Source organism: Metarhizium acridum, assembly GCF_019434415.1.
Source record: "Metarhizium acridum strain ARSEF 324 chromosome Unknown scaffold_1, whole genome shotgun sequence".
In the NCBI taxonomy this organism is placed as follows: domain Eukaryota; kingdom Fungi; phylum Ascomycota; class Sordariomycetes; order Hypocreales; family Clavicipitaceae; genus Metarhizium; species Metarhizium acridum.
This window is the reverse complement of record NW_027094015.1, coordinates 5,634,619-5,659,451: the sequence shown is the minus strand read 5'-3', so window position 1 is coordinate 5,659,451 and position 24,833 is coordinate 5,634,619. Positions and strand designations below refer to the sequence as shown.

Here is a 24,833-nt window from a genome sequence, read left to right as displayed (position 1 = left end):
ACAGTGCATATGGTTGGTGTCATGCTGGGCACATGCAACGTTCGCTCCAAGCTTCAACAGAGTCGGGCATTGCCATATTGGTGCCATCCGTCTCTGTCCACTCGAGTCAATATCGATGTTATGCAAGTATGACAGATGCAGAGTTGGCAGGTGGGCTGCTCCTCTGCCTCCTCTGCCACTTGGTGGCTCCCGGGCTGAATCGGAAAGGGTGGTGGAGCATTTCAGCATGTGGGCTTAGCCTGGAGATGATGAAACACAGAAACTAGTTGTGGGGTGCATATGTTGTAGAATGCCATCGGGGGCACTGGTTGTGAACATCGTTACGCTGTAGCTGATTGCCAGAGTCCATCTCAGGCTGCGAACTGAGTGGGGGATGGCATCGTGTAGAACATCCGCGGGGAAGGAATGTCAAGACGCCATCGGCTGCCACTTTTCACATACTAGGAGCAAACAACATGGATTACTCTCCAATAAACGTCATCCGTAGAATCATGGCGTTTAAAGGCGTAGAATTTTGAGGCCCAGGTAATACGGTACTTTTGCTGTACGACTCTTCAGCTGTTTTTGCACATCAACGGCCAACATGTCGTACACCAGCTAGACGCGAGAAGCAACCGTCTTTGGTGGGACAAGATGGAATAGAAAATGGCCAAGATCAAACAACCGTTGAGCGATGCCACCCACCTTCATGTTGTAGTCGACTTCAACGGACGCAGGGGTGCGGCGAAGCGCCGCCAATATTGTATGCATGCATGCATGCAAGCACTCCAGACCACTGAAAGCCGCAGCTGCATGGCTGGCTTCAGGGATGCCGGGCTTCAACATGTCCGGCCCCAGCAGTTATCGTATTACCGAGTATATGATGCCCAGTTATGATCCTGGCCATGTCTCTGCGCTCAGCGGGAGGGCGTGCGTGCATGCGTATGTATGTGCACATTGCAAAGATACCGCGTGGTTGCGTAAAGTAGCTGTTGTAAAGTGAGTGGCTGGTATAAAGGGGGGCGCTTCTATCCTCGAGTACTCCGTATGCTTCTATGCTCTGAACCTTCAAATGTTGTATTAAGTAATGGTCGGGAGGTCGAGGTTGGACAAGGATCAAGAAGAAGAGGAAGCCGCATAGACGGGGCAATGCAAACAAAGAAAGGCAGAGTTGCACAGTACGGCAAGGTTGTATTGAACATTGCGAGAATAGAGTATTGACAGCCGCTGGCCGCAAGACACCGTCTCGCGATTGGGTTGCTGCCCACCACAAAGGAGCGACCTTGAGGCTGGTACTAACCACACAATGACACCCCCCTTGGGCTCCATGCCTGGTCGCTCCTGCCGTCCCGGTGACCCAGGTCAGTTGAACCAGCGAAATCTGCATCGTTGCCTGTAGCTTGATGCCACTAGTATTTGTATTTGGCAGTCAATCAACTCGACTTTTAGTATGGGACTCTTTGCTCCTTGGGGATGACATCCATGTTTGCTCGACAGGCAAACACCACGGCAAAGCAAGACCAAAGTCCAGGTAGGTAACCCCTACGTAGGTATTCAAGCCCTCGTCATGCTGCAAGCTACCCAAGCCGGCGGCAAAGGCTCCCAACGAGCTTGACATGTTTTGCCGAAGTCCTGCATGTGCTGGCGTGGTGTGTATGTACTTCCTAAGTGTTCCGTGCCCAAGCAACCGTGTAATTGCCCAGTCTCGGGTTTCTGGCAGATTCCTCGCCATTAATGATGTTGTGATGAGTACCTAGGTAGTTCGGAACGTTGAATTGATGCGCCTCCATGGGATGGAGTATGGAGTCCATGATATTCACTTCACCAAGTACTCGCCGTCTTAGTCCCCAATATCCATGCCTGCATGTAGTCAATTCGTCATCGGTGTCAGTAGAGAGTAGTGACAAACAGCTGGAGGCCAGGTCTGGGTGTTATCATCCATCAATCACACCAGGCTCGACTTGATCCTAGTCATATCTGCCCAGATGCTCGAGTGGACAGACATGCATAACGTTGATATCACACACCACTAAAACGGCCCGAGTGTATATGTAGAATCCACCACTTCCCTTCAAGTTCTTATACTCCCTGCTTCCCTCTTGTACATATCTGCTGAAGTATATCTTCTAGGCCAGTCCCCATATCTCCATATCGCCTTGATATTCGGTAACGCCCTAACGTTGGTCGGTGGCTCTTTCTTTTTCTTATCATCCTCCTTTCTTTTTCGGCCTGGGCTCGCCGGCTCCGCTGTCGTCATACTTGCCGTGAAACATTGTTGTTGACCTTCTCCCTCGATCTGCTACCTACCCTTTCTTGGCGTATCGCCCTGGCTTTCTCACCCTCGAATCTATTGAGCCATATCCAAAATAAAAGCTATTTGCCAAGCAACATCAATAATATAAAATTGTCGAAGACGACATACCTCGAAGCCCCCGAGAAAAAACGAGTTTCTGTTCACAACTGTCTTATCAGCTCTTCGTTCGTACAGGTACGACCTGAGAAGTCGAGCACCAACAGTTATTTGCGCCGCGATTCCTCCGCCCAACAAGACATTCATTCAACCCTCTTCCGTCGCTTGCTCAATCCAAGATTGTCCGCCATCTCCGCGCAAAGACGCGTACACTGGGCATCTTTCGCCAGCGCGAGAGGCAACCTCCGCCGTGGATTTTTCTTCTGCCTTGGAGAACCTTCAAGTCCACAGTCCGCATACTAACAGGAACAGCCGCAGTCGAAGCAAGCCGGCGAATTTGACTTTGCGCCAGTCTCCAACGATCAAACGGCTGCCATTAACGCCCCCCTCTTGAGCGTTGCCAGGCCTGCTTATTATTGTCCAGCTTTGAAAAGTCGCTGCTTTCGCTGTCGAGGCGCCTCCAGCGTCTCCACCCTCGAATCCACCGACCACCGACCCAAAGGCCTGAGCCAAGCTACTGGACCATTTTGACCTCTAGGCGACATCGACGTGTGCGACCGAACCACCAAACCGGCTAGGACCCAGAGACCGGGTAGACCAGGTTGACCTTGCTGGGCTGATTGTTAGTAACGCCAAGTGGATTTGTCGTGGGTTGATCGAACAGGACAAGGAACAGGCACAGGCACAGGCAAATTAACTGCGCCCCCCTTCAAACTGCTCACCTTTTGCACTTCCTACCTACTTTGGACCCTTCCGTCTCTCACCTTTCGGTGCGACAACTTGTCTTCCTTTGCTGTCGTTTTGCTGCCAACCCTCGCCGCAAAGCCGCAGAGTGAGTCGTACAGGATGAAGGTACGTTGCCGTCCATTTCTCAATAGCGTCGTCATGCGCATCTCGAATCCTCATCTGCGCACTCGTTTGGTTCATGGTTGCAGCCCTGCATTCCGGTCCTCGTCACTGCACAACTTCCCTTTGCCGCATTTTGTCTCGAGGACCTTGGCAAGCTGTCGTGCGTTTCCCCGTGCGTTCTTGTTCTCGCCCAGATGCACCTGCCTCGTTGCCTACGTGGCGAGACGGTTCAAGCACCTACGCGCACAGTTGCTCCTTCCTTTGCTTTGTCTCGCTCGCTTTCATTTCCACCCCGCACCGAGTACCATATGTTTTGCCACGCCGCCATGATCCGACATACCCAAACTACTCCATATATCTTAAAAAGATTCTCGACTTGCTAATCTTCATGGCCCTCATGCAGGCTCTTCGTCGGTCCATCAAGGGCGACAAGGAAAAGCAGCACCACAACTCAATAGGGACCAAGTCTGCTGTCGCCATCATCCCACCCAAAAAGGTTCGTTGCTCAACCTCTCACCTCGGCAGTACACCCCTTCCCACGACCCAGCCCATTCCCTCCCGCGGCAATGTGGCATTCACCGAATATCGAGAGATACAGTTGCAGCGGATTCGAGGATACAACATTCTTTCCTTTTACTGTTCTTCTTCTCCAGACGCCCATGCCATTAGTCTCTCCTCCCCCTGCAAGTGTTTCTGTATTAACATTTGGTCTCCCCGCAGGTGATTCGAGCGTTGTACGACTATGAAGCCCAGTCATCGCAAGAATTGAGCTTTTCCAAAGGAGATTTTTTCCACGTTATTGGCCGCGAGAATGACCAAGACTGGTATGAGGCATGCAATCCTGCCCTGCCGGATGCCCGAGGCCTCGTCCCGGTCGCCTTCTTCCAAGCCTTAGGTCGTACCGAGCGAGACAGTGCCCAGTCAGACAATAGCAGGCCTCCCACTGCGAAGAGTCCCGACCATGACTCTGGTTACAGCGAAAATGCCCCGCACCCCATTACTACGGCCGTACCAATCACCCACCGTAGTACCAAGTCTACCGATATTGACAACAAAATTTTCGCCACCGTTATGTATGATTTCGAGGCCCAGCGGCCAGACGAGTTGGGCGCTACCAAGAACGAGCAAATCATCATCATCGCCCAGTCCACCCCAGAGTGGTTCGTTGCCAAGCCCATCGCAAGACTGGGCGGCCCTGGCTTGATTCCCGTCTCGTACGTCGAGATTCGCTATGTGAGGACTAAAGAGGTTGTTCCCAACGCAGTGGAAGCTGTAAAGAGAGCCGGGGTTCCGAGTGTGGAGGAATGGAAGAGGATGGCGGCAAACTATAAGAATAGCAGCATTACTCTGGGTAAGTTTGCGGGCGCTGGTGCGGGTGATCAACGGGCAGTTGAGCAGGGTATGGAGAGTATGAGCCTTCAAGAAGGGAGACAGAGCGCACATAACGGATCGCAGGTATGGCCTCATTTATCCAGCCACCGCAGCGGTTTCCCCGCACTGTTATTTTTTACCATCTTTTTGTTCCCGTGTACTAATTTATCTCTCACGTAGCATCGTGCTGGGCAACACAGCATCTCCCAGTCCCAACAATATGCTCACAACCAGGAAGCAACTCCAGTATACGCGCCAGTCAAAGCCTGGATACCTCGATACTGCTTTGCCGAAGACAAATATTGGTTTGTTATTGTGGCTGTTCTTGAAGATGGTAGCCAATGGGAACTCTCGCGATACTACGAAGATTTTTACGATTTCCAGATTTGCCTTCTCAACCAATTTCCTTCAGAGGCTGGTCATGCCGGAACGAATTCAAAAAGGACTCTACCATATATGCCAGGTCCTGTCAGTTATGTCACCGATGCAATTACAGAGGGAAGGCTACACAACCTCGATGCCTATGTCAAAAATCTTCTCGACCAGCCAGCACGCATTTCGAAATGCCACCTGGTGAAGAAGTTCTTTGCTCCACGCGAAGGAGACTATGAGCTCACTCCAAATTCTGCCGAGGGGGAAATGCGACTTTCACAAGGCTCACAACCGTCCGCTGAATCCCCTGGAAACGGCGGCTCCCGAACCAACCTGAACGGTAATACCTATACCGGATTCTCCGCCATATCTCGACAATTGAGCAACTCGCAACAGGGTGCAAGCAATCAGCCACAAGGTCAACAGCAACAGCAAGCCGTGAAGAAAGTTAAAATGTATTACAATGGCGATCTTATCGCTATTCGTGTACCGCCCGAAGTTGATTACCAGCAGCTCTGTGACAAGATTCGGGATCGACTCAAACTCAGCCCTGATAATCAATTGCAACTATTCTATAAAGACGAGCCAACAGGAAACAAACTTAATTTAATGAGCGACAATGACCTCGACTTTGCTCTTCGGCGGCATGAGAAACTCGTTCTCTACGTTGAAGTTGTATAAGATATGTTATCACGAGTCTGCTCGCATCCTGATTTCTAAGCCTCACTCACACACACCAAAAAAAGAGGGAAAAAAAAACTAGACCACAAGAGCTCAAAACATGTTTGCCTCACCTTTTCACCTCTTTTTGGGTATATGATTAGCAGCTGGAAGACGGATATATTTGCGACACTGTACCAACCACTCGTTTTTATGCAGCTCCCGCCCACTTCTCTTCAAGGGGGAAGCATTTGACTCTTTTTGTTCCCGTCGACAAAATTTCTTTACTAGCATGCAAGCCTTCATACAGTTAGTAAGGTCCTGGGGAGACTTGCATGTTTAACTCATTGTAAAGGGATTTTGCGTGGATCCTGTTTGACGACTGTGGAGGAAATTAGCATTTTTGACTTGTCCGATTCTATTTAAATAGGGGACCTCTGGTCGGGGGACGGCGTTCCGGAAGCTGATTTGACGAATTGTTGCTTTTTGCTGCTAGGAATATGGCGACTTGATACCTTGACGAGGTTGGATGTGGGGAGAGCCCATACACGGAAAGGAAGACGGCGTGGAGAAGGCGAAGACGATGACTCAGTCGGTGAATTGAGTTGAGCATGAGCATGAGAAACGAAGTAAATGGAAACGATTCCAGTTGCGCGGCTTGAACTGGTAAGGGCGGCACTTTGATACACTACAGATTAAGTCGCAGATAGGATGGCCTAATGACTGTACATACCAGCAAACGACACGGCCGTGACTATTAATGCGTGTCGAGTGATTTGTTTCCGAAGTCATGCGTTCTTTAGCAAGTGGCCTGATGCGAAAGTGAGGTTTTCTATCTTTATGATTCCCGTTCTATGGTGTCCACCTACACTTCATGAATAGAGGATGACAGGTTCAAAAATTACACTAAACAATACCATGTCAGCAGTCCCAACGCCTCATAATGCCAACCCATGAACATATGCCAATTGTAGACAAAACGACCCATTATACAACAGACGGCAGAAGCAGATCCGGTTTTATTCCAACTTTGCCATCAAGTTTTGCCGAATCTTGAAGTTGACTACTCCCCCAACACCGAAAGCCGGAACAATGCGACACACTCTGGCCGCGGAGCTAATAAGCCAATTGCATCGAACAATTTCAAAGCGATCACGCCATGAAATGGCAGGAGACCGGCCAGGCCGATTGTATAGATCTAAACCGAGGAGGTGCAGGGGCGTAGAAAGGAACTGCACGGCCGCAGGGGCGAAGAATTGCGCGGCAGTTTGACCCGAAAAGTGCTTCTTGAATTCGACGGATAAACGTGAATCTATATACGGCGCAAGAAGGGGAGGGATATTGAACGAGGCGAATATTGTCAAGCAGTCGCGCAGGGTAAACAGTGCATAGGAAGGCCAGGGTACTGCGCGGGGAGCGCCCACGGGGCCAAACATGCGGACAAACGAGCGGTCTTTGTACATGCATAAGCCGACGTTGGCGGCCGATGAGGCGGCAAATTTGCCTGCACCGGAGGAGATGGTTGTAGCGGGTTTATTGGTGGCGGTAGAGGTAGCCGTGTCGAGTGCGTTGGCTGTGAAATACGTACCGCCGTACAAAATGAAGATGAGCGCACAAGGCCGAGAGAAGAGCGCGGGTCCGGGTCGTAGAAGGAAATTTCGAACGGAGGAACGAATCGAGTCGATGAGAGAACTGCGTCCGGAAGCATTCTCCATGATGGATCTGATTCGCATGTTAGAGCATGGTATGAGGTGGAAGGATTGGTAGATAGATTTCCCGAAAATCGTACCGATCAATGATGGAAATGACTGGCGCAACCAAAACACCAGCGCACGCAGCACCGGCAGCATCAGCAGCCAGTCTCCATCCCAAGTTCTTCGTGTTCCATCTTTGTGTTGATTCAGTAGCATGTTCCAAGGCTGGTGTGGCTGTCGCCAATTCAGATTCATTGGTGACCTTCATGACGACAAAAGCCCCCCTAGCAGCTAACACAGATACAAAGGCACCACGAAGCGACTGGAAATTTGAACAGAAGCTAAGCTCGACAAGGCCGGTCCAGGTGAGGTTCCTTTTTATTGCAGCAGCTTCTTCTTCGAGAGTTTTGTTGGAATAACGATTGCCGCAGACGCATTGCGACTCTTGGGAATCCTTTTATCGTGGAATCGCTTCAAGGTCTGGTTTGGCAAAGATGATGAGGCAGAAGCCCGTCGCGGTTTTCGTAATGCCCAGCCCGGTAGAGGATGATGTGCTCAGCCCCTCAGGCACAGCCGCGGAAGTCCCCCACAGTACGGTGTGCTTTGAAGCGAGTTGTCTAGAGATGAACAGAAAGAAATACCGTACCAAAAGTGCCCCGAGTATTGACGGGGGACCACTGTCGAAGGAGATTCAGAATGCTGGCCAGGCCGGGCGGCCAGTCAGCCGGGTTCCCCGAAATCGGAGACGAGACATGGATGGCACTCCGACATGCCTTGGGCACATGCCGACAGTAACTCTGAGCTAGCATGAAGCAGTCAGAGCGGTGAATGAGTGGCCAGGGCTGATGCATAAACGAGAGTGCGGGTAGTCGCGGCCCGGGGTGATGGCGTTAATGGATGATGCTGGAGTGCCATGTCTGGGTACAGCAACCCGTGCTGCCGTTTCAGCACTCGACGGTAGCAGCTAGGTTTTGGAGATAACTGTGGATGGACAACCCTTTTGAGACCAGTGTTAAGTGATGTCGAGATGTCCAACGGGTTGACATAAAGTCCGAGACAGCATACCTTGCCTCCCACTGTACATAGTCCAACTCACATGCAGGCCCATGGAGTCTGGAACTGTCTGGTACAGCGCCGTATCAAAAGTCTGTCAAAAACCCCACTTTTACACCAAAACTCACCCTAAACACTCTCTTAAAAAACATGATATTTATTAAAATAAATACTTAAGAATTTACTAATATATAATTTATTATATATATTTTTATATTTTATAAAAAAATTTATTATATTTTCTTTTATTTTTATAATATTAAGGTTTAAAGTTAACCTTTCGTAAAAAAATCTATTATAGAGGGTTTTAGTAGATCTTATAGCGGGGTAAGATTTTTACTCTCTCTTTACACGAAGATATTTACCTTTTAAATAATATTTAATAAAAAAAAATTATATATTAATAAATGTTAAGTATTTATTAATATAAATATAAAATATCTTTTATTTTTATTAAAAGCTAATAGAATAATAAGGTAGTGTCTAAGGCGACTTTAGCTGTAAATGTGGGTTTTTGACAGACTTTTGATACGGCACTGTAGTGATTGACTCTAGGTGTTATCGCCAACACGTGCAGTCTGCCGTGGCTCCCATTGCTCTTTCCTTGACGCCCCAAGTGTCCGACATCTCCTTTTCAATGTTCAAAATTTTTTCAATGTCATGTCTGAGCTTGTTCTGCGGCATCAACTAAAGCTGCGTATGGGCAACAGTGGCCTTTGCCTTCTGTACCTCAAAATCCGAACTTCTCAACCAGGCCGCGTGTGAGCCAACGCGTACACCATGCCTACCTACTAGGCACCTAGGTAGGTAGTAGCTACCAACCCAGGTATGTACGTAATGTTCCCCTCTAAGACCTGGTCCGCCATTGATTTCTTATATGATTGCGCAAGCTACCCAATACTTACTCAAGTACCTACCTAGGTACCTAGGTAGGTTTCTGCACCGTCACGGTAAAATACATGTGCATGATATACTCGGATGCACCATACGTTCCCCGCCTAGTTGCCAAGTTACGACGTCCACTGCACTCCGCTTCAGCCTTACATCACCTCTCTCATACATGAATGGGATTGAATCGAAACAATCACCTATCATAAACTCTATCGAAACACAGAGGCAGTGACCATGGTTCGTGTTCAAAAGCTGACAGCAGAAACTCTCCTCGGAGCTCCTAGGAGGAGTGCCGCGATTCCGAATCACGATGGCATGCTGGCTCTCTATACGATTTCCACCCACAAGTTCGGTGACAAAACTGTGAAACAAGTCCGTGTTATGGACTTACAAAGCCGTCAGTCATCCCAAATATCAGATGATGATAAAGTTCACGATGCCGTTTGGGTCCCTGGCACCAATGATATTTTGCTTCTTAAGTCTGGAGACAAGGGCCGAACGAAAGCCATTATGGCTATGGAAAAAGATGGATCTTGGGAACACATCCACATCGCCGAGTTCAATGGACCAATTGGAAATCTTAAACTGAAGAAACTCGATGACGGATCTGTCGTATTCATGGTTACTGGTCAAGTTGATAATGATGGTCTTCTGTACAACGAAGAGGCTCACCAGAAACTCTCCACTGGCCGCATCTTTGACGGGGCGCGTGTTCGATCTGTGAGTTCAAGAGCCGGATGACAGCATGTTTCGTTCGCCAACTTTTTTTTTCTAATGTGCATCATAGTGGACCTCATTGCAGAATGAACAGCCCTATAGCTTGTGGTACAATACGCTGCAACAGGATTCGTCTGGCAAATGGAAGTTTGCAGGTCATCTCCTCAACCTAGTCAACAATCATGGACTAGATGCACCTGGAGGAATGCTGGACGTTGGAGATCCTCTATCAAGCTTTGATATTTCTCATCGAGGCGCCGTCTTTATTGCACAAGACCGAACAGTCCTGGATCCTGGGGAATTTGCTGTAAGCTCGGCATATTTTGTGCCTATTGATTCCTTTAGCCTACCACCGACCGGACGACCCAAGCCAATACAGTTGCCATCAGGTGTTAATGAGTGCATCATGTCTAACATTCGGTTTTCCCCCGATGGTGCAATGATTGGTTTTCTTTATGTTCCACGTGGGGACGAATATGGCTCTCGCTTGCTTTTAGCATCGACGAATTCACTCGATGCCTTCGATGTCTTCAGTCTTGTCACGCCGACGTGGGGTGGCGGCGACGAAGAACACGATCCACCCAAAGGGTTCGAGTTCGCTGGTGACTCTGAAAACATCATCATGACAAGTGCCAAATGTGGTCGAACTATTCTATCGAAGCTCAGACTCGCAGATGGGGAGATGCCGCACATTTTTTTCAAGCATGGTAGTGCATCCGCGTATTATCCACTCAAAGACGATAAATGGGACGAAGTTCTGGTTTCCAGCTCCAGCTTCATAGACAGTAGCCTCTGGCAAGTTGTGAATGTCTCCGAGGCCGCCGTTGTCAAAGCCCTTTCATCAGCAACTAGTGAGGGTAAAAAGTTCGGGCTATCCCCAGACATGGTCACAGAGTTCTGGTATGAGGGAGCGGATGATGTATGTGTTCACTGTTTCATGTTGCGACCCAACGATTTCGAGAAAAATGAGAAATATCCGTGGGTATTGATGCCACACGGTGGTCCGATATCTTCTTGGGATGACGCTTGGAGCACCAGGGTGAGTCGTATTCCTAAACTTCTGTTTTATCCGCAAAATTCACACTGACTGGGTGGTGAATGGAGTGGAACATTGCTGCCTGGGCAGAACAGGGATACGTAATAGTTTGTCCCAACATCACAGGAAGCGTGGGCTATGGTCTTGAGTTTGCAAGAAGTATGACATGGCTCATCCTGGTGCTACCCGACGCTCGCTAATTTGGCCTAATCTAGGGATCAATGGCGAATGGGGTGGTCGAACATTTCAGGATCTCTTGAATCTTATAAATTATCTGGAAAAGCTGCCTTATCTTGACCAGGATAAAGCAGTGCTTGCCGGAGCCAGCTACGGTGGCTACATGGTTAGCTGGATGCTAGGACATGAGATCATCAACAAGGTATTACCAACCACATGCTATTTTGCCGATGTGTGTGACTAATATATCTCTTGCAAATAGTTCTGCTGTGCGATCTGGCATGACGGAATCTTCAACCTTCCTTCGTTCTTTTTGCAGACAGACGCATTGTATGAGGGCGGAAACTTTGAAGGCGCTCTATATCCTTGGCAACGGCCCGTGGCTTTCCAACGCTTCAACCCTGCTCGGCCTGAGTTGTTGCGCAACTGGAGAAATGCGCCGCCGACTATCGTTATTCACAGCGAGAAAGATTATCGATGTCCTATTACTGAGGGCATTGCGACTTACAACACCTTGAAGGGAAATGGCGTACCAAGTCGGTTGTTGATCTTTCCAAACGAGGGACACTGGGTGCTTGATCCAGAAAACGCTCTTGTCTGGCACAACACGGTCTGGGATTGGGTCAAGAGATGTGTGAATGGTGATATTAAGAGAGGAGACACGAAATGGTAAACCCAGTGAATATGGAACAGCATGTAAATTCGGGCAATAGTTGGTCCTCGGCCGTCGTCATTCTGATCTGTTTGTTCAGGTAACAGAGTATTTTTTTTTCTTGGATAAGGGTAGCACATGGACGACATGCCTCGTAGGCACGGATGACATCCTGTATAATCATGCTCTATATGTGTGATTACAGATGCTCAGCTAGCCAAGGATTGTACAGATTCTGCTCTTATACTCGTGAGAGTGGAGTTAGGTAAGGGGTTGAATCTACAATCCGCGATAAGTCGATGGGGGAGATTTGTCGTGAACTCTCAAAACCAAAGGCCAAAACTACACAGATCCAGACACGTCCTGTATGTTCATTCCACGCCCACTCGACCAAAGCAGAAGCTCGGAACATTAACAAATGGCTTACTCAAGGAGAACATGGACATTCGAAAGAGAGGATCCATGCCATAAGGGAGATTTGGATGTCATCTTCGGCGACGAGGAAAGCGCATTTGTTGATAAATATCACGCATTTGGCCATACATCAAACCCAAGCGCAAAGCAAGTTTGCGGCAAGTTACGTCACACAAACGCCAACAGACATATATGCCGAAATGAGAAATTGCTTGGAATACCTCCTTGATCATAGAAATGACCCTTTTTCTGAAAACCCAGCAGCAAAGATGCCTACCGTCAACGTCGGCCGCCACAGTCCTCGGCAATCCTCCAGACACCACTCCTCTTACACAAGCCTAAATACGGGCTGGTCTACGCCGCACGGTGCGCCACCCAGGCTACTTTTGCCCCGTCATCAATAGTTTTTCTATTCTCAGGGACGAAATTGGCGTCGTGGTAAGACATGTGTTTCTCGATGGCGGTAAAACCGTCACGGAGACCTGTACGAAGCACGCGCCGAATAGGGTCTGGGTGCATTTTTGTGATGAATGATTGGTCCGAAGCTAATGAGTACTTGAGTACCCCGGAGCGCGCCAAGGGATTTCTGGTGACTGTCCTCTGGCTATCATCTATACATGAGACTTCTAATACCTGGTGATAATTTAGGACCTGTCTTGTAATAGTTATGCTGTCACCAGAACCGGGGGCCGCGCGCGTAGTAGGGTAGGTACCTATGAATGTCGTGGCGACACTCATGCGTACCGGCAAAAGCAACCAGTTGATGTACACGAAAAACTACCAAAAAAAAAGGCGTGGCCACGCCACCAGACGGTATTTTACGTGTTGCAACCACCGATATACCGTGCGACGGTTGACACTTTACACCAGACTCTAGACCATGACCCATGTGGCGCCTGCCTGCCCCCTGGTTCCACAGGCAATTAAAACGGCGGGAGCGACCAGACGCATTGGCCAGTGCCATGACCTTGTGCAGAGATCAATTGATATCATAATACATGTACCAGACAGACATCGCGGTACCAGACTGCGTACAGTGCGTAGTTCGGCAGTGGATTCTACGGTTCTACCCCGTGCCCGGCCACCATCTCGTCGTCTTGCTCGCCTGTATTCTCTCCGTCGTCCCATTCCCATTGAGATATTCGGGTACATTATATTCTATTCTATTGTGCCGCCCACAGCTGATAGGATGCCCATCCGGCTGAGGATGCGGCCGCAGCCCATTCGGGACCTCAGCCCCTTGTCTGCGAGATATGACTTTGATATGCCAGAAATTGCCGAGGACGACTCATTTCGCGATGTGGTCAAGAAGCTTTCCCTGTTGGTACTTGTGCTCGCTGCAGTCCTCCCCTCGGCTCTGTGCTAATTCGCTGCTCGTACATTCAGCTACTTTACAGATGTCATCGAGCTGCCGAGCACATTTGAGCAGCTAAGGACGACTGAGGCTGGAAATTGTGTTCGTGTCTTGGTTGACCACCTCAGTCAGAACTGCACCAACCCTGCCATTGTGAATGCCCTGCTGTGAGTATCCGCATATGGCCTCGCCTTTGTCTTCGTCTTCGTCTCCACGGCATTTGAATTGGACTAATAAACTCTCGCATAACAGCGCTCTCAAATGGCATTATGCTGCTTCAAATGAACACCTGAGTCTTAGAGAGACTCGCTCGTTTGCTTGTGAGATCACGGCGTGGCGATTTCTCACCAGACTTAGCGAAAGACAGGCAGTCGACTTTTGCCTTCACGAGATACCGGTGGCCCCGGAGCACGAACACCAATCGCAACAGCCGAGCCGTGATGAAGAGGCTGGAGAGACCTCTCCTCTCCTCATTCGTAGAAACTCTTCTGAGGAGGAGTTGCCAGCCATCGTTGTTGGAAGCGCCAGGGAGCGGACAAAGATGCTAAGCTCCCTTTCACGCCTGACACATCTGAGCGACGATAGTGACGACGAGGCAGACCCAACAGCTGCCTTTAAGGGCTTGAATGCCCTGGAGATTGCCGCAATTGCCAACGCAAAACGTTTTCTCAGTCAACATGTAGTCCAAAAGATCATCACTGGCATTTGGAACGGCGATATTATATTTTGGGACACTCTTTCGGTCAACTCTGTGAAAAAACCGCGATATTACAATCCCCGCACCTCAGATCCCTTCTCACGCCTCCGTGTGCCCAAGTACCTCAAGACATGGGAAGTTCTCTTCTTTGTTGTCTTTCTGTGTCTGTACTACTCGGTTCTCATCACCCGTGACGACACACGTATCACAGTGACAGAAATATTTCTTTTTATTTGGATAGCAGCCTTCTTCTACGATGAACTGAGTGAATGGATCGATGCCGGCTCAATCTTCTACGCGACAGACATATGGAACGTGTTTGACATGATCATGATCCTGATTGGATTTCTATTTGCTGGCCTTAGTATGGTTTTGGATCTATGATTGAATGAGTATTGATTGCCCTTGCTGACCATCAATTTAGGAGTCATGGGAATTGCCAAACATGATACCACGATGAACGAGATGGCCTTCAATGTTTTGTCTCTCGAGGCTCTTTTTATGATGCCACGAATCTGTTCTATTTTGAGCTTGAGCCCATATTGGGGAACTTTGATACCTTGCCTGAAAGAAATGGGGAAGGACTTTGTGAAGTTTATGGTATTGGTTGTCATTGTTTACTTTGGCTTCCTGACCACCTTTTCCCTTATTGGCCGTGATGCCTTCAGCTTTGGTCGAATGACAGGCATTTTGACAAAAATCTTCTTCGGATCAAGCTACGTTGGATTCGACATCATGGATCAGATTGACCCAATTTTTGGGCCGCCTCTCATGATTATTTTTATTACTCTAACGTCTATTCTCTTGCAGGGGTCCCTTACTGGTATGCTCTCGAACAGCTTTTCTCGTGTCATCACGCAGGCAAGAGAAGAGTACCTCTATGTGTACAGTGTTTATGTGCTGGAGGCATCAACTAGTAATCGGCTTACTCATTTCTACCCACCATTCAATCTGATTGCCCTGGTGATATTTCGGCCATTGCGATTCATCCTTCCTAGAGTCGGCAAATTCCGTGCAGGACGAATCGTCCTTCTCCGCGCCACACATTTACCGATTGTTGGAGCAATCAGGCTGTACGAGTACATCCGACGAAACTCGCAAGATGACGAGTACGCCGGCTTCAGGGGACCGCGTGAGTCATGGAAAAGTAGTCGGCCTGCAATGCACAAAAGGCCGTCGTCTGGTTATAGTAGGCAACAAGTTTCGCTATCGCAAGAGTCAACTCTTCTAAAACCTGAAGGGAAAAGACGGGACGGAGATGACATGGAAGAGCCCAAGGGTGTGGAGGGCCAGGTTGCTGAACTGCACCAGAAGATTGACCAGCTTACGTCTCTAGTTATCGCCATGCAGGAGACTACCAAACCTGCTGGTGACAAGACTCCGCATGCGGGTACTTGAGCCTGTTGTCGTCCTGGCTGGAACGAGAGGACTCTGCAACGAGAGGACTGTGGCACAGAGGTTGTATGGTTGGCAGGCAAAGGAGCCTTGGGGGAGGGTATAATTTGAATGGCGTTGAATGGTTCCTTCCTTCGTTTACATTGCCGCGGTTGTCTCGTTCGTTCTGCACCACACTTGGGTTGCTCGTTTTTAGCAGGGAGGCTATGCTACTTGGTCGTTTTCTTTGTTTGCCCTATTTTCTTTTTGCAGAGCTGTTTGTGGAAGCGTGCCAACTTGTATAATACACAATCATTCACAATTGCCTGCATCAATCACCTGGACTGTGTGGCTGCAAGCCTATGTGCTCGTGGGGATTCGTGGTGACACTAAGATGGCTACGAACTGCGATATCAAGCGCGGGCTGTATCAACGCCTCTATTCGAAGCTACTCATAAAGTAGACTTATAAAGTAGCTCAAGAGTCAAGGTTATTTGGCTGTATGGCTAACCTAGTCAATAATAAACATGGCTCTTCCGTTCCTATATAAGGCGATTATTTCGGGACCAAGACGGCAATCAAACATCTTTGGAACATGTCGTGAGAGTCGAGTTCTAGTTGGAAGTCAGGGCGCAACTCGAGGATACAGCTATTACACTTCTTCCACGGACCAAACGTACTTTGGATGAAAAGCGAGATACAGCATCCCCCCAACATGAGCTAAACAACCCTACGATCAATACGAGCATCGCAATGAAGTCAGTGGGGCTTTTCTGTGTAGATTTCGTCACCAGGGAATCTGCTAGATGGGTAACTACATGTCAGAGTATAAGCGTCAATGTTCTCCCCTGCTAAGCAAAGCCGCCGTTGGACAACGGGTCAAGGTACAATACACGGCTACCTACCCCCGATGCGAAGAAATCAATGACCAATAGCTCTACCTGGTTCTTCTCGACTTACCATCCCAACCCGCCGCGTGTATGCGTCGGTGGGCATCACGCACGGCCAGGAGGTCCCATAGGGCTGGCGTACGTCTGGCGACAGCACGGCGCCTCACGGCCCGCATCATTCATGAGGCTGGCCATGATAGGATTCTTACGGCTGGGCCACATGGAGGAAGTGCAGAATGTGTGTAGGTAAGTCAATATAACATGGTTTGTTAACTCCTATCCCTTGGTCCTCGATGCGAATCACCGATGGCCCCTCTGTAGGACCTTGGTCATTCCAGCTCTCGTAGAATTAACCAACCACCACCGACGTGCAGTGTCAGTTGCAACATTTAAAACTACAGACAAGGCCGAGATGAATGGTCTGTATACAACCAAGCTGCGAATGCGGCGCCACGTTGATTAGCGCCATTGATTCGGCTGGGCTCCGTGATGACGGACGGTTGTCTGACGCTGGCCAAGGCTTGACAGGAGATGAATTCTGGTGGCGCGTCCTACGGTAAGGCCAACGGTGCTTGAACCAGGTTAGGTATCTGGCTATCGCACTCTACACTGTAATATGCTTGCTAGTAGACAAACCCTGCCACGGGCTGTATAATAGCCTTGGTAGTCTATGCGATTATGCTCTGTGGATGCTTCCAAGTTGCAACCAAGCCCCTTTGTGACGCAGCTGAGACTGGTATGGTGTATCTCCATATCCAAACCTTTGTGCAAGAGGGCAACCTAAGAAACATATATCTATATAGTGCCCAAGTTCAACAAAGGAGTGTTTTCGGTATGCGCAGGAATACAACGATATACCGATAGTCTGTATTAGAACCCATAGGTTTTTCAAGACCCAGCACTGGTGTATCTAGGATAATCATGGCGATTACAGCGCCGTCCTTGGGACCAACCACCACCTCGTCCTCGGCTACCTCCACGACAACATGTACCACCGCCGTTGCAGGAAAATACGGGCATGTGCCTCCCGACTCTTGCAACTCAAACTATGAATACACCCGAGCTTTGGTGGAACCATGGCCTTTGCCGTTCTCTTCGGCCTCTCGACTGCGGTCCAGGTTCAGGCAATGGTCTTGAAAAAGGTCTGTTCCATGTTGCAATACCTTGGACGTGGCGCGCAGGCGTGTTAACACTATGCCCGGGATAGACATTTGCGTGGGTTCTCTTGATGGGGGGCGCCTGGGAAACAGCCGCATTTGCTATTCGAACCGTCGGCGCTCACGACCAGCAGCAACTGCAGTTTGTTATTTGGGGCCAGCTGCTTTTTCTCCTGGCGCCGCTATGTAGGTAGCCTTGTTGTCTGTCCCTCCCTCACATCTGTCCTGCGTCGAAGAGAAAATGGAAAATGAAAATGAAAATGGCACACCAAAACTGTTCAGGGATCAACGCCTTCGCCTACATTACGGTTGCTCGGATGGTATACTTGGGCTTGCCTCAGAAGAAGATCTGGGGCATCAGAGCCACCAGCTCACATTGATATTCGTATGGCTAGATATCGTCTGCTTTCTAGTTCAAGGTGGAGGTGGAAGCATGCTTTACGGTGATTCCAGTGCCGGAGTGAAGAATATTGGCATCAAGATGTACACGGCGGGCATTGGACTGCAGCTCGGGCATGTCGTCATATTCACAGGCATGACATTGTTCTTTTACTGGAAGATGCGTCGGGTTACGGGCCGTCATGTACGAAGAATGGGATGGCTGATCTGGACAATGCTTCTCGTGCTGGCTATGATTGTGGCGGGTAGCTTTGTAGTTTTGGTTCCAGGAAATGAGCGTGCTGACGGAATTGAGCTGTCGCAGATGCGCATCATTTTCCGACTGGTCGAATTTGGTCCAGGCCTCAACCACTACAGCCCAATGTTGGGCAACGAAACAGCGTTCCCGATGCTGGTTGCATTTGTAGGCCTCAGTGTCATGCATCCGGGATACGTGTTGCGGGGTCCTGATGGCGATTTCCCTCGATTAACGCGAGCGGAAAAGAAGGCGATTAGGCAGCAGAAGAAGGAAGAGAAACGACAAAGGAAGGTTGCAAAGAGGGGACAGTCTGCAGGCAAGCACATGAATACTGAGAATACTGTACTGGAGGATACTGGGGGGAGGGCGAACAGCGAGAGCGATTGGCCGATACAAGAGCGGCAGCGAGTCGACTGGTCGAGAGCACATAAAGTGTGAGGATGGCATGTCTGGTTTGTAATCTTGGTCTGAGTCGGGCGGCGTTGCCAAAGGATGGATGGGCTTTGCATCATGGCGCAGTGACGGATGTCGTCTTGCGGTTTTGGATGGACGGCTGAACTGTGCTTGATGAGTTTGGTGGTCACGTGGCGCATAGCCACAATGCCATTCAAGCCAGATTCTAAGAAAAGCATCGGGAACCTGGTTGACATCTGGACTGCGCCACAAAAAGCTTGTTTGGTGGTCTTGGTGGCGATGCTCATGTCAAGTCCATGCCAACTCATCGACACGTACGGAGTACACATGGGGTATTGGCATTGTTGCATGCAATGGCATATCGGCAGAATGGAATCCGAACAACTTTGGAACACAGTGTCGAACCCGTTGCAGAATGCAGCCCGCCCCTTCTGCAATGCAAGGCCCGCGCCATCTTGGGGGAACCGATTGGACTGCATCGTCTGCAGCGTGGCTGGATTCAGCATGAGCTGGACAGGAAAGCTGACGCTGTGTTGTCACAGGAACCACAGGGGGAGCTGGGGAGGAAATGGACATCGTTGCTGAGGCCATTGAAGCGGGTTTCCACCCCGAGCTCGAGACGGAATACTCCGTAGCTGTGCCGAGTATTGTATTGGGTAACTGATAACTTGTTAGACTCTGCTTAATTCTGTCGAGGATGCAAGCCCTGTGCTAGACTGTTATTTTCTTGTGTGTTCCCCCCCCCCCCCCCCCCCCCCCCCCCCCCCCGGGGTCTATTGCGTGACATTCCACATTTCGCATTCCTTGTTTCCCTTTTGCGTCCGTGATAATATTGTGATATTTTTGGCCCCATGCACAGACCGGCTTTCAATGACTGGGGACAAAGGGGAGCAATTGATGACGGATGAGCAGAGACCAACAGGACTAACTTGGAAGAGGTAAACTTGCCGCCAACCCCCAGGCTGCGTCAGAGCATGGAACATGCAATATTCGAGCGCAGCCTGCCCAGAATTATACTCCGGCATCACAAGATGCAGCCAGAGGGCCCAGCTAGAGCCCAGCCATCACATATTTATTACTGGCACTGGGTCGACTTGGAAAGAGTGGTAGGCGGCCAGGGACTCGTATCCCCCTTGCCCCCTCGTCCACCAACACATCCAGCACCTGGCAACGATGCCGTGCCACACACCATCCTGGGAAGCCAACCGAAAGCACCTCGACCCGGGGCAGGGACAAAGAAGCGCCCTTTGGAGGGCTTGGCGAATAGTAGTACCTCAAGTGCTGGAACTGCTGGGCAGTCGGTGCCGAGTGGAACATTGAGGCTGATGGCGCCCCAGGCAACGCAGGAAAAAGCATGCAATCAAGGAAAGAATTCTTGCAGCTAACTAACTTATTACCCTGTTATAGTAGGTCATGCTGTTGGCATGCCGGTGGCTCTTGCCAAGCGATATGGATGATACGTGCCGAGTACCAGCCTATTGTAACATGTTCTCCGTACCGGTCGACATCTTGGTCGGGGCGGCCTGGCGTTTTGGAAACTCATGTTTCCTTCATCCCGGTCTTTATTACCTTGTGCACGCCCCCAGCCCATTGTTTCCTTCTCGTCGGTTTTTTTGGCTGCTTTTTTAATCTCTCCGTCATCATTCACCCCAGATCGCAGCCTTGCGTCAGCAATGAGCGCTTTGCTGGGTCACGAATCCCCTTCTTGGATATTATTCCACTAGCTCGTTGCGCCGACCTTGTCGGCATCCCATCGCACAGCATTGCACCGCGTTCGCTCAACGGTTCGGAACCCAGGAAAGAAAGCATCGACAAAACAAAATGATTTCAAATCACTTCTTTACGCAGCTGCCGCCGCCTCCGACTTCATTGTTCGTATTTTCCACGTTGTCCAGTTTGGTGGCCGGCAACGTGCTGCCGCGAGAGACCAAAACCGTCGCAGCGCGCGCATTCAACGTCAGGCCATGGCCTCTGGCTACACCAGCTCCCGTATCCCCCCTGGAGCTTTTGCGCCGAGAGTCTAATACTATCTGTGGTTACATAGGAGGTGATCCCGATCTGCCAGCTACATGTTTAGCAGGGTCTCACTGCGCCGCCGATGTCGAGAATGGAGTTATAGGCTGTTGTCCCGATAAAGGACCATGTAATGCTGGAATCTTCACGGGATGCGTCGACCGGAACAGTGGGCCGCAGACGGTGGCTGATCCTTACATATACACATGTCGCGGCAAGAATGTATGTTACAAGAACTTGTTTGAGGGAGGATATTTCCAGTATGGGTGCGGTTCGGCTTCTGCACTGGCGACAACCGTCGTTCTGACTGCATCAGGGAGGATTCCGTTGCACCTTACTACCATCTCAGTTGAATTGACTGCGACGGTTACGCCTCTGTCAAGCCCTACTAGGCTGAGCTCGGAGTCATCTGGGACGTCGGACTCTGGCACGGTTTTGGAGTCGCCCGTGGCTAGTGGCAAACCCCCAGAGCCGTCTGAAACTCACGGCGGTGCTGCACCAAGCAGCAACGGAAGTAAGTCGACGAATACTGGAGCCATCATCGGAGGCGCTATTGGGGGTGTAGCCGCCGTCTGTGCTATTGCCGCTTTAGCTTTCCTCTTGTGGAGACGAAAGTCGAGCAATGCCCGTAGTGGTCCCGGAAATGAGAAGGATAACAAATACATTCGGTACGTTTCATTACTCATGAGCAAAGTCGTCGCAGTACAGCAACAACTAACACGCATGGTAGGTCAATGGCTCCAGTAGCACATCGCGAGTTTGAGCCACTCCCATCCTCGCACGACGCTTCCGAGGCTAGGCTCCACGCTGGTAATCGGAACAGCACCCCTGGGAATAGCACCCCCGGGAATAGAACCCCCGGTATCAGCACCCTGGCTGCAAGCACCTTGGGTAGTGTTAGTGCCGAGAGCGCCCGTTCGGGTAGTCCTCCGGTGGCACCACACAGTCGCCATACCATGGACGCGGTGGCTACGAGAAGTGGGCATCCCGACTGTGATTCTGATCGTGTCCCGCTGACAAGGGAGCTCGACGACTTTTCTCACGGATTCAACTCGGCGTTGGAAGCCATAGAGTCTGACAGCGATGTCGAAGCAAATCGAAATCACATGGCAGCATACCCCGGGCCTCGCAGAGGCGGTGGTGGTGGCGTGCTCTGGCAACAGAACCGGAGACGCAGCAGAAACCTGGCTTGGATGTAATCCAAAGCGAGCCCTCCCTTTTTTTCTAACGAACTTGCTTTTGGGTCCTTTTGCTTGGGTCAAAATAAAACTTGCTAAGCGTGGAGCAGAGGCGTTATCGTGGACGAAAGAGCACTGGACATGACGTTCCACAACATGGTTTTCAAAAAGTCATCACCGACGAGGACATTATATCCGAGTAATTCATCATTCCAATGGTTAGTGTTGGAAATTCGGGTTCTTTGAATCGGGTCGGTATACAGACAGAAGCTTTTTTTGTTGAGGTCCCATTGGGATTTGAGGCTGTTAATTGTATATTTTATAGCAGGTTATTTCCCTATGGGCCTACAGCAGCGAATACACGACCTATTTCATGTCCGTCTTGTCCCCTCACTCGACCCCGTCCTATCCCGAGTCGTGTTTTTGAGGCCATAACTCCATGAAGCAACCATCACATCATGATTGTGGTGCATCCGGGTCGGGACGGTTCTCCCACTTCCTCATGGTCTCCCCTCTTGCGACCAAAGTCATATTCCAAGGTTTGAGTTCCAAAACAGTAATTCTGTTGGCAGAGCCCGGTCTCAACAGAGCACCCGGCACATACAACGACTGCTGCGGCCCGGAAACCCAGTACCGACCCAAATTGAAGCCGTTGACCCAGACGATGCCCCTAGTGCCTCCCTCAATGGTCAGGTACGTGTCCATCTCGGAGTAGAACTGCTCTGGTCGCAGAGGCGGAAGCTTGAATTTGCCCATGTAGTAGATGGGCAGCGATCCCTTTTGGACTGACCCCCCGATGGGCTTCTTCAGAATCGGCGGCTCCTTGCAGGGGATCTGTCGAATCTTCCAGCCGCGGAGGAGGGACGAGCCGACCGTGACGGACCCGTTGATGCCCTTGAACGGATCGTCCATGAGGTTGGTCTCGCCGGACCCCTTGCGCCAGTGGCTTGTGCGCCCGGCGTTTTCGACCAGCAGCTGCAGGGCGTCGCCCGCCTTGAGGGAGAGCGTCACGGCGGCCGGTTGCTCGTAGAAGCTGTCGATGACGCCCTTGCGCCGCCCGTTGACGTAGACGGTGATTCTGTCGCGGGGGCGGTCGCCGGCCTGGAGGGTGCCGTTTGCGGCGCGTCGCACCTTGTGCTCGTACAGGATGAGGCCCCGTCCCTGCTTGAGCTTCTCCATGTACACTGGCATCTTGCGGGTTTTGGTGTGGCTGACGGTGTGGAGGATGGATGCGTAGGGCTCCAGCTTGACGTCGTCGAGGTGCATGAGCGGCAGGTTCACCGGGGGCGAGGGGACGGCGCTCGCGTCCGGGAGGTACTTGAGGATTTCGGCGCGGAGGATGTGGTAGAGAGGCGTGGTGCGGCCGGCCTCGTCGAGCAGAGACCCGTCGTGGTAGCTGCTTGCCCAGGGGATCGTCCTGTTGCCCGTGTACAGGGAGCCGGCGCTGAGGCCGAAGTTTGTGCCGCCGTGGAGCATGTACAGGTTGAGCGAGTTGTTGGCCGACAGGGCCATGTGTAGGTTGCGGAGGTATCTCTCGATGAGCTCGGGGTCGTCGTTGCCCGCGTGGTGTCTTGCCTCGGGGCCCCATTGGAGCGGTTTCGAGATGTGTGCTTCTCCGTCGAGATGGGGGCCCAGCGACGACGTGCCGGCGATGGCTTCGTCTCGGAGGGGGAACCCTCGCGGCCCGCCGCTCACGACGGACAGTACACGGGGGGTCTGGCCGTCTTGGAGCAGGAGCTTGTCTCTGCCGTCGGTGGTGTACAGGGGCACGTCGAAGAGGGAGGCGGCCATGTTGCGCAGGGCTTCCCTGTACCGCACGTCGTCGCCGTAGGAGCCGTACTCGTTCTCGATTTGGACCATGATCAGGTTGCCCCCCCTTGTGATTTGCAAGCGGCCCAGGTCCTTGGCCAGCCGGGAAAAGTACTTCTTGGTGGCGTTGAGGAACGGCTCGTTGTAGCTTCGCACTTTGAGGCCGCGGATCCGCGAGAGCCAGTACGGCAGGCCACCCCAGTCTCGTGCACCGCCGACGTACGGCCCCGGGCGGAGGACCACATACAGGCCCTCTTCCTTGGCAATGTGTACGAAGTCGGTGAGGTTGTTGGCTGGTTTCTTGCCGGCCCATTTGCCCCGCTCCGGCTCCATCTCGTTCCAAAAGACGGAGCTGAAGATGGTGTTGATGCCCAGTGCCTTGGCGGCGACTATTCTTCGCCGCCAGTAGTCGAATGGTATTCTCTGCGGATCCATCTGCCCGCCGATAATGACAAAGGGCTTGCCGCGGAGGAGGAAGTCGGTGCCGTTGTAGCCGAATGCAGCCGGCGGTGGTGTAGTCCACGTTGGCACGGCGAGGGCCATGACGCCGAGCACGACCTGGGTGAGGTGCATTTTGACGTGTTTCCTTTGTCCGGTAGATGACGAGGAGGGAAAGACGAAACGAACAAGGAGAGACGAGGAGAGACGAGGAGAGACGAGGAGAGACGAGGAGAGACGAGGAGAGACGAGGAGAAAGAGACAGTAAACGCAGGCTTTGTGTTTTGGATTTGTATGCTGCGTCGAAGTTTATATGACATGATGGTTCGGCGTAACCACATGCGCCGGTGTCCCAACGGCGGGAAATGCCAAGAGCTTAATCTGTAGTCAAAGGTAGTTTAAGCATGCAGAGCTAGTGGTTCTTCTGGAATAACACATCTATTTGGGTTATCAAGTGCGTTGGCGTACTTTTGATTGTGGCAAGCCGCCTACACGACCTGCATGATTTTACTATGCCTATATTGTGGTTTGGGCTGTTGGTCAAGCTGGTATCCAAATCACAATCTTGCACATACGCTCATCTCGGGAGGATGAAGG

The 24,833-nt window shown here is 50.9% G+C and overlaps 7 protein-coding genes across 8 annotated transcripts; 5 read left to right on the top strand and 2 right to left on the bottom strand.

Moving 5' to 3' along the window:
* Positions 1–3,146: 3,146 nt before the first annotated feature.
* Positions 3,147–5,662, top strand: BEM1_1 (bud emergence protein 1; the record flags this gene model as incomplete). Its single annotated transcript, XM_066116904.1, has 3 exons — positions 3,147–3,241; positions 3,642–4,693; positions 4,790–5,662. Exons 2-3 carry the CDS (start codon positions 4,310–4,312, stop codon positions 5,660–5,662), a joined length of 1,257 nt encoding a protein of 418 aa, XP_065978791.1. The 5' UTR covers positions 3,147–3,241; positions 3,642–4,309.
* Positions 5,663–6,660: 998 nt separating this feature from the next.
* On the bottom strand, positions 6,661–8,003 carry J3458_001755 (uncharacterized protein; the record flags this gene model as incomplete). The annotated part of the gene is made up of 2 exons (XM_007809419.2): positions 7,431–8,003; positions 6,661–7,363 (listed from the first exon to the last, which is right to left on the bottom strand). The coding sequence occupies exons 1-2, from the start codon at positions 7,601–7,603 to the stop codon at positions 6,661–6,663; spliced, it is 876 nt and encodes a 291-aa protein (XP_007807610.1). The 5' UTR covers positions 7,604–8,003.
* A 1,031-nt stretch (positions 8,004–9,034) lies between these two features.
* On the top strand, positions 9,035–12,219 carry J3458_001754 (uncharacterized protein). 2 transcript variants are annotated; one of them, XM_066116902.1, is made up of 6 exons: positions 9,079–9,218; positions 9,310–9,999; positions 10,067–11,035; positions 11,101–11,191; positions 11,248–11,411; positions 11,472–12,219. In XM_066116902.1, the coding sequence occupies exons 2-6, from the start codon at positions 9,514–9,516 to the stop codon at positions 11,880–11,882; spliced, it is 2,121 nt and encodes a 706-aa protein (XP_065978789.1). In that variant the 5' UTR covers positions 9,079–9,218; positions 9,310–9,513; the 3' UTR covers positions 11,883–12,219. The 2 variants fall into 2 exon arrangements, with proteins under 2 accessions (XP_065978790.1, XP_065978789.1); XM_066116903.1 differs by having other exon boundaries at positions 9,035–9,214; positions 10,067–11,191.
* Positions 12,220–13,315: 1,096 nt separating this feature from the next.
* Positions 13,316–16,137, top strand: J3458_001753 (uncharacterized protein). Its single transcript, XM_007809417.2, has 4 exons — positions 13,316–13,595; positions 13,662–13,796; positions 13,882–14,690; positions 14,751–16,137. Exons 1-4 carry the CDS (start codon positions 13,465–13,467, stop codon positions 15,722–15,724), a joined length of 2,049 nt encoding a protein of 682 aa, XP_007807608.2. The 5' UTR covers positions 13,316–13,464; the 3' UTR covers positions 15,725–16,137.
* Positions 16,138–17,675: 1,538 nt separating this feature from the next.
* On the top strand, positions 17,676–18,890 carry J3458_001752 (uncharacterized protein). The gene has a single exon (XM_007809416.2). It carries the CDS (start codon positions 17,989–17,991, stop codon positions 18,820–18,822), a length of 834 nt encoding a protein of 277 aa, XP_007807607.2. The 5' UTR covers positions 17,676–17,988; the 3' UTR covers positions 18,823–18,890.
* A 1,729-nt stretch (positions 18,891–20,619) lies between these two features.
* On the top strand, positions 20,620–22,010 carry J3458_001751 (uncharacterized protein; the record flags this gene model as incomplete). The annotated part of the gene is made up of 2 exons (XM_007809415.2): positions 20,620–21,479; positions 21,542–22,010. The coding sequence occupies 2 exons, from the start codon at positions 20,620–20,622 to the stop codon at positions 22,008–22,010; spliced, it is 1,329 nt and encodes a 442-aa protein (XP_007807606.2).
* A 435-nt stretch (positions 22,011–22,445) lies between these two features.
* On the bottom strand, positions 22,446–24,371 carry J3458_001750 (uncharacterized protein; the record flags this gene model as incomplete). The annotated part of the gene is made up of 1 exon (XM_066116901.1): positions 22,446–24,371. One exon carries the CDS (start codon positions 24,369–24,371, stop codon positions 22,446–22,448), a length of 1,926 nt encoding a protein of 641 aa, XP_065978788.1.
* Positions 24,372–24,833: the final 462 nt, after the last annotated feature.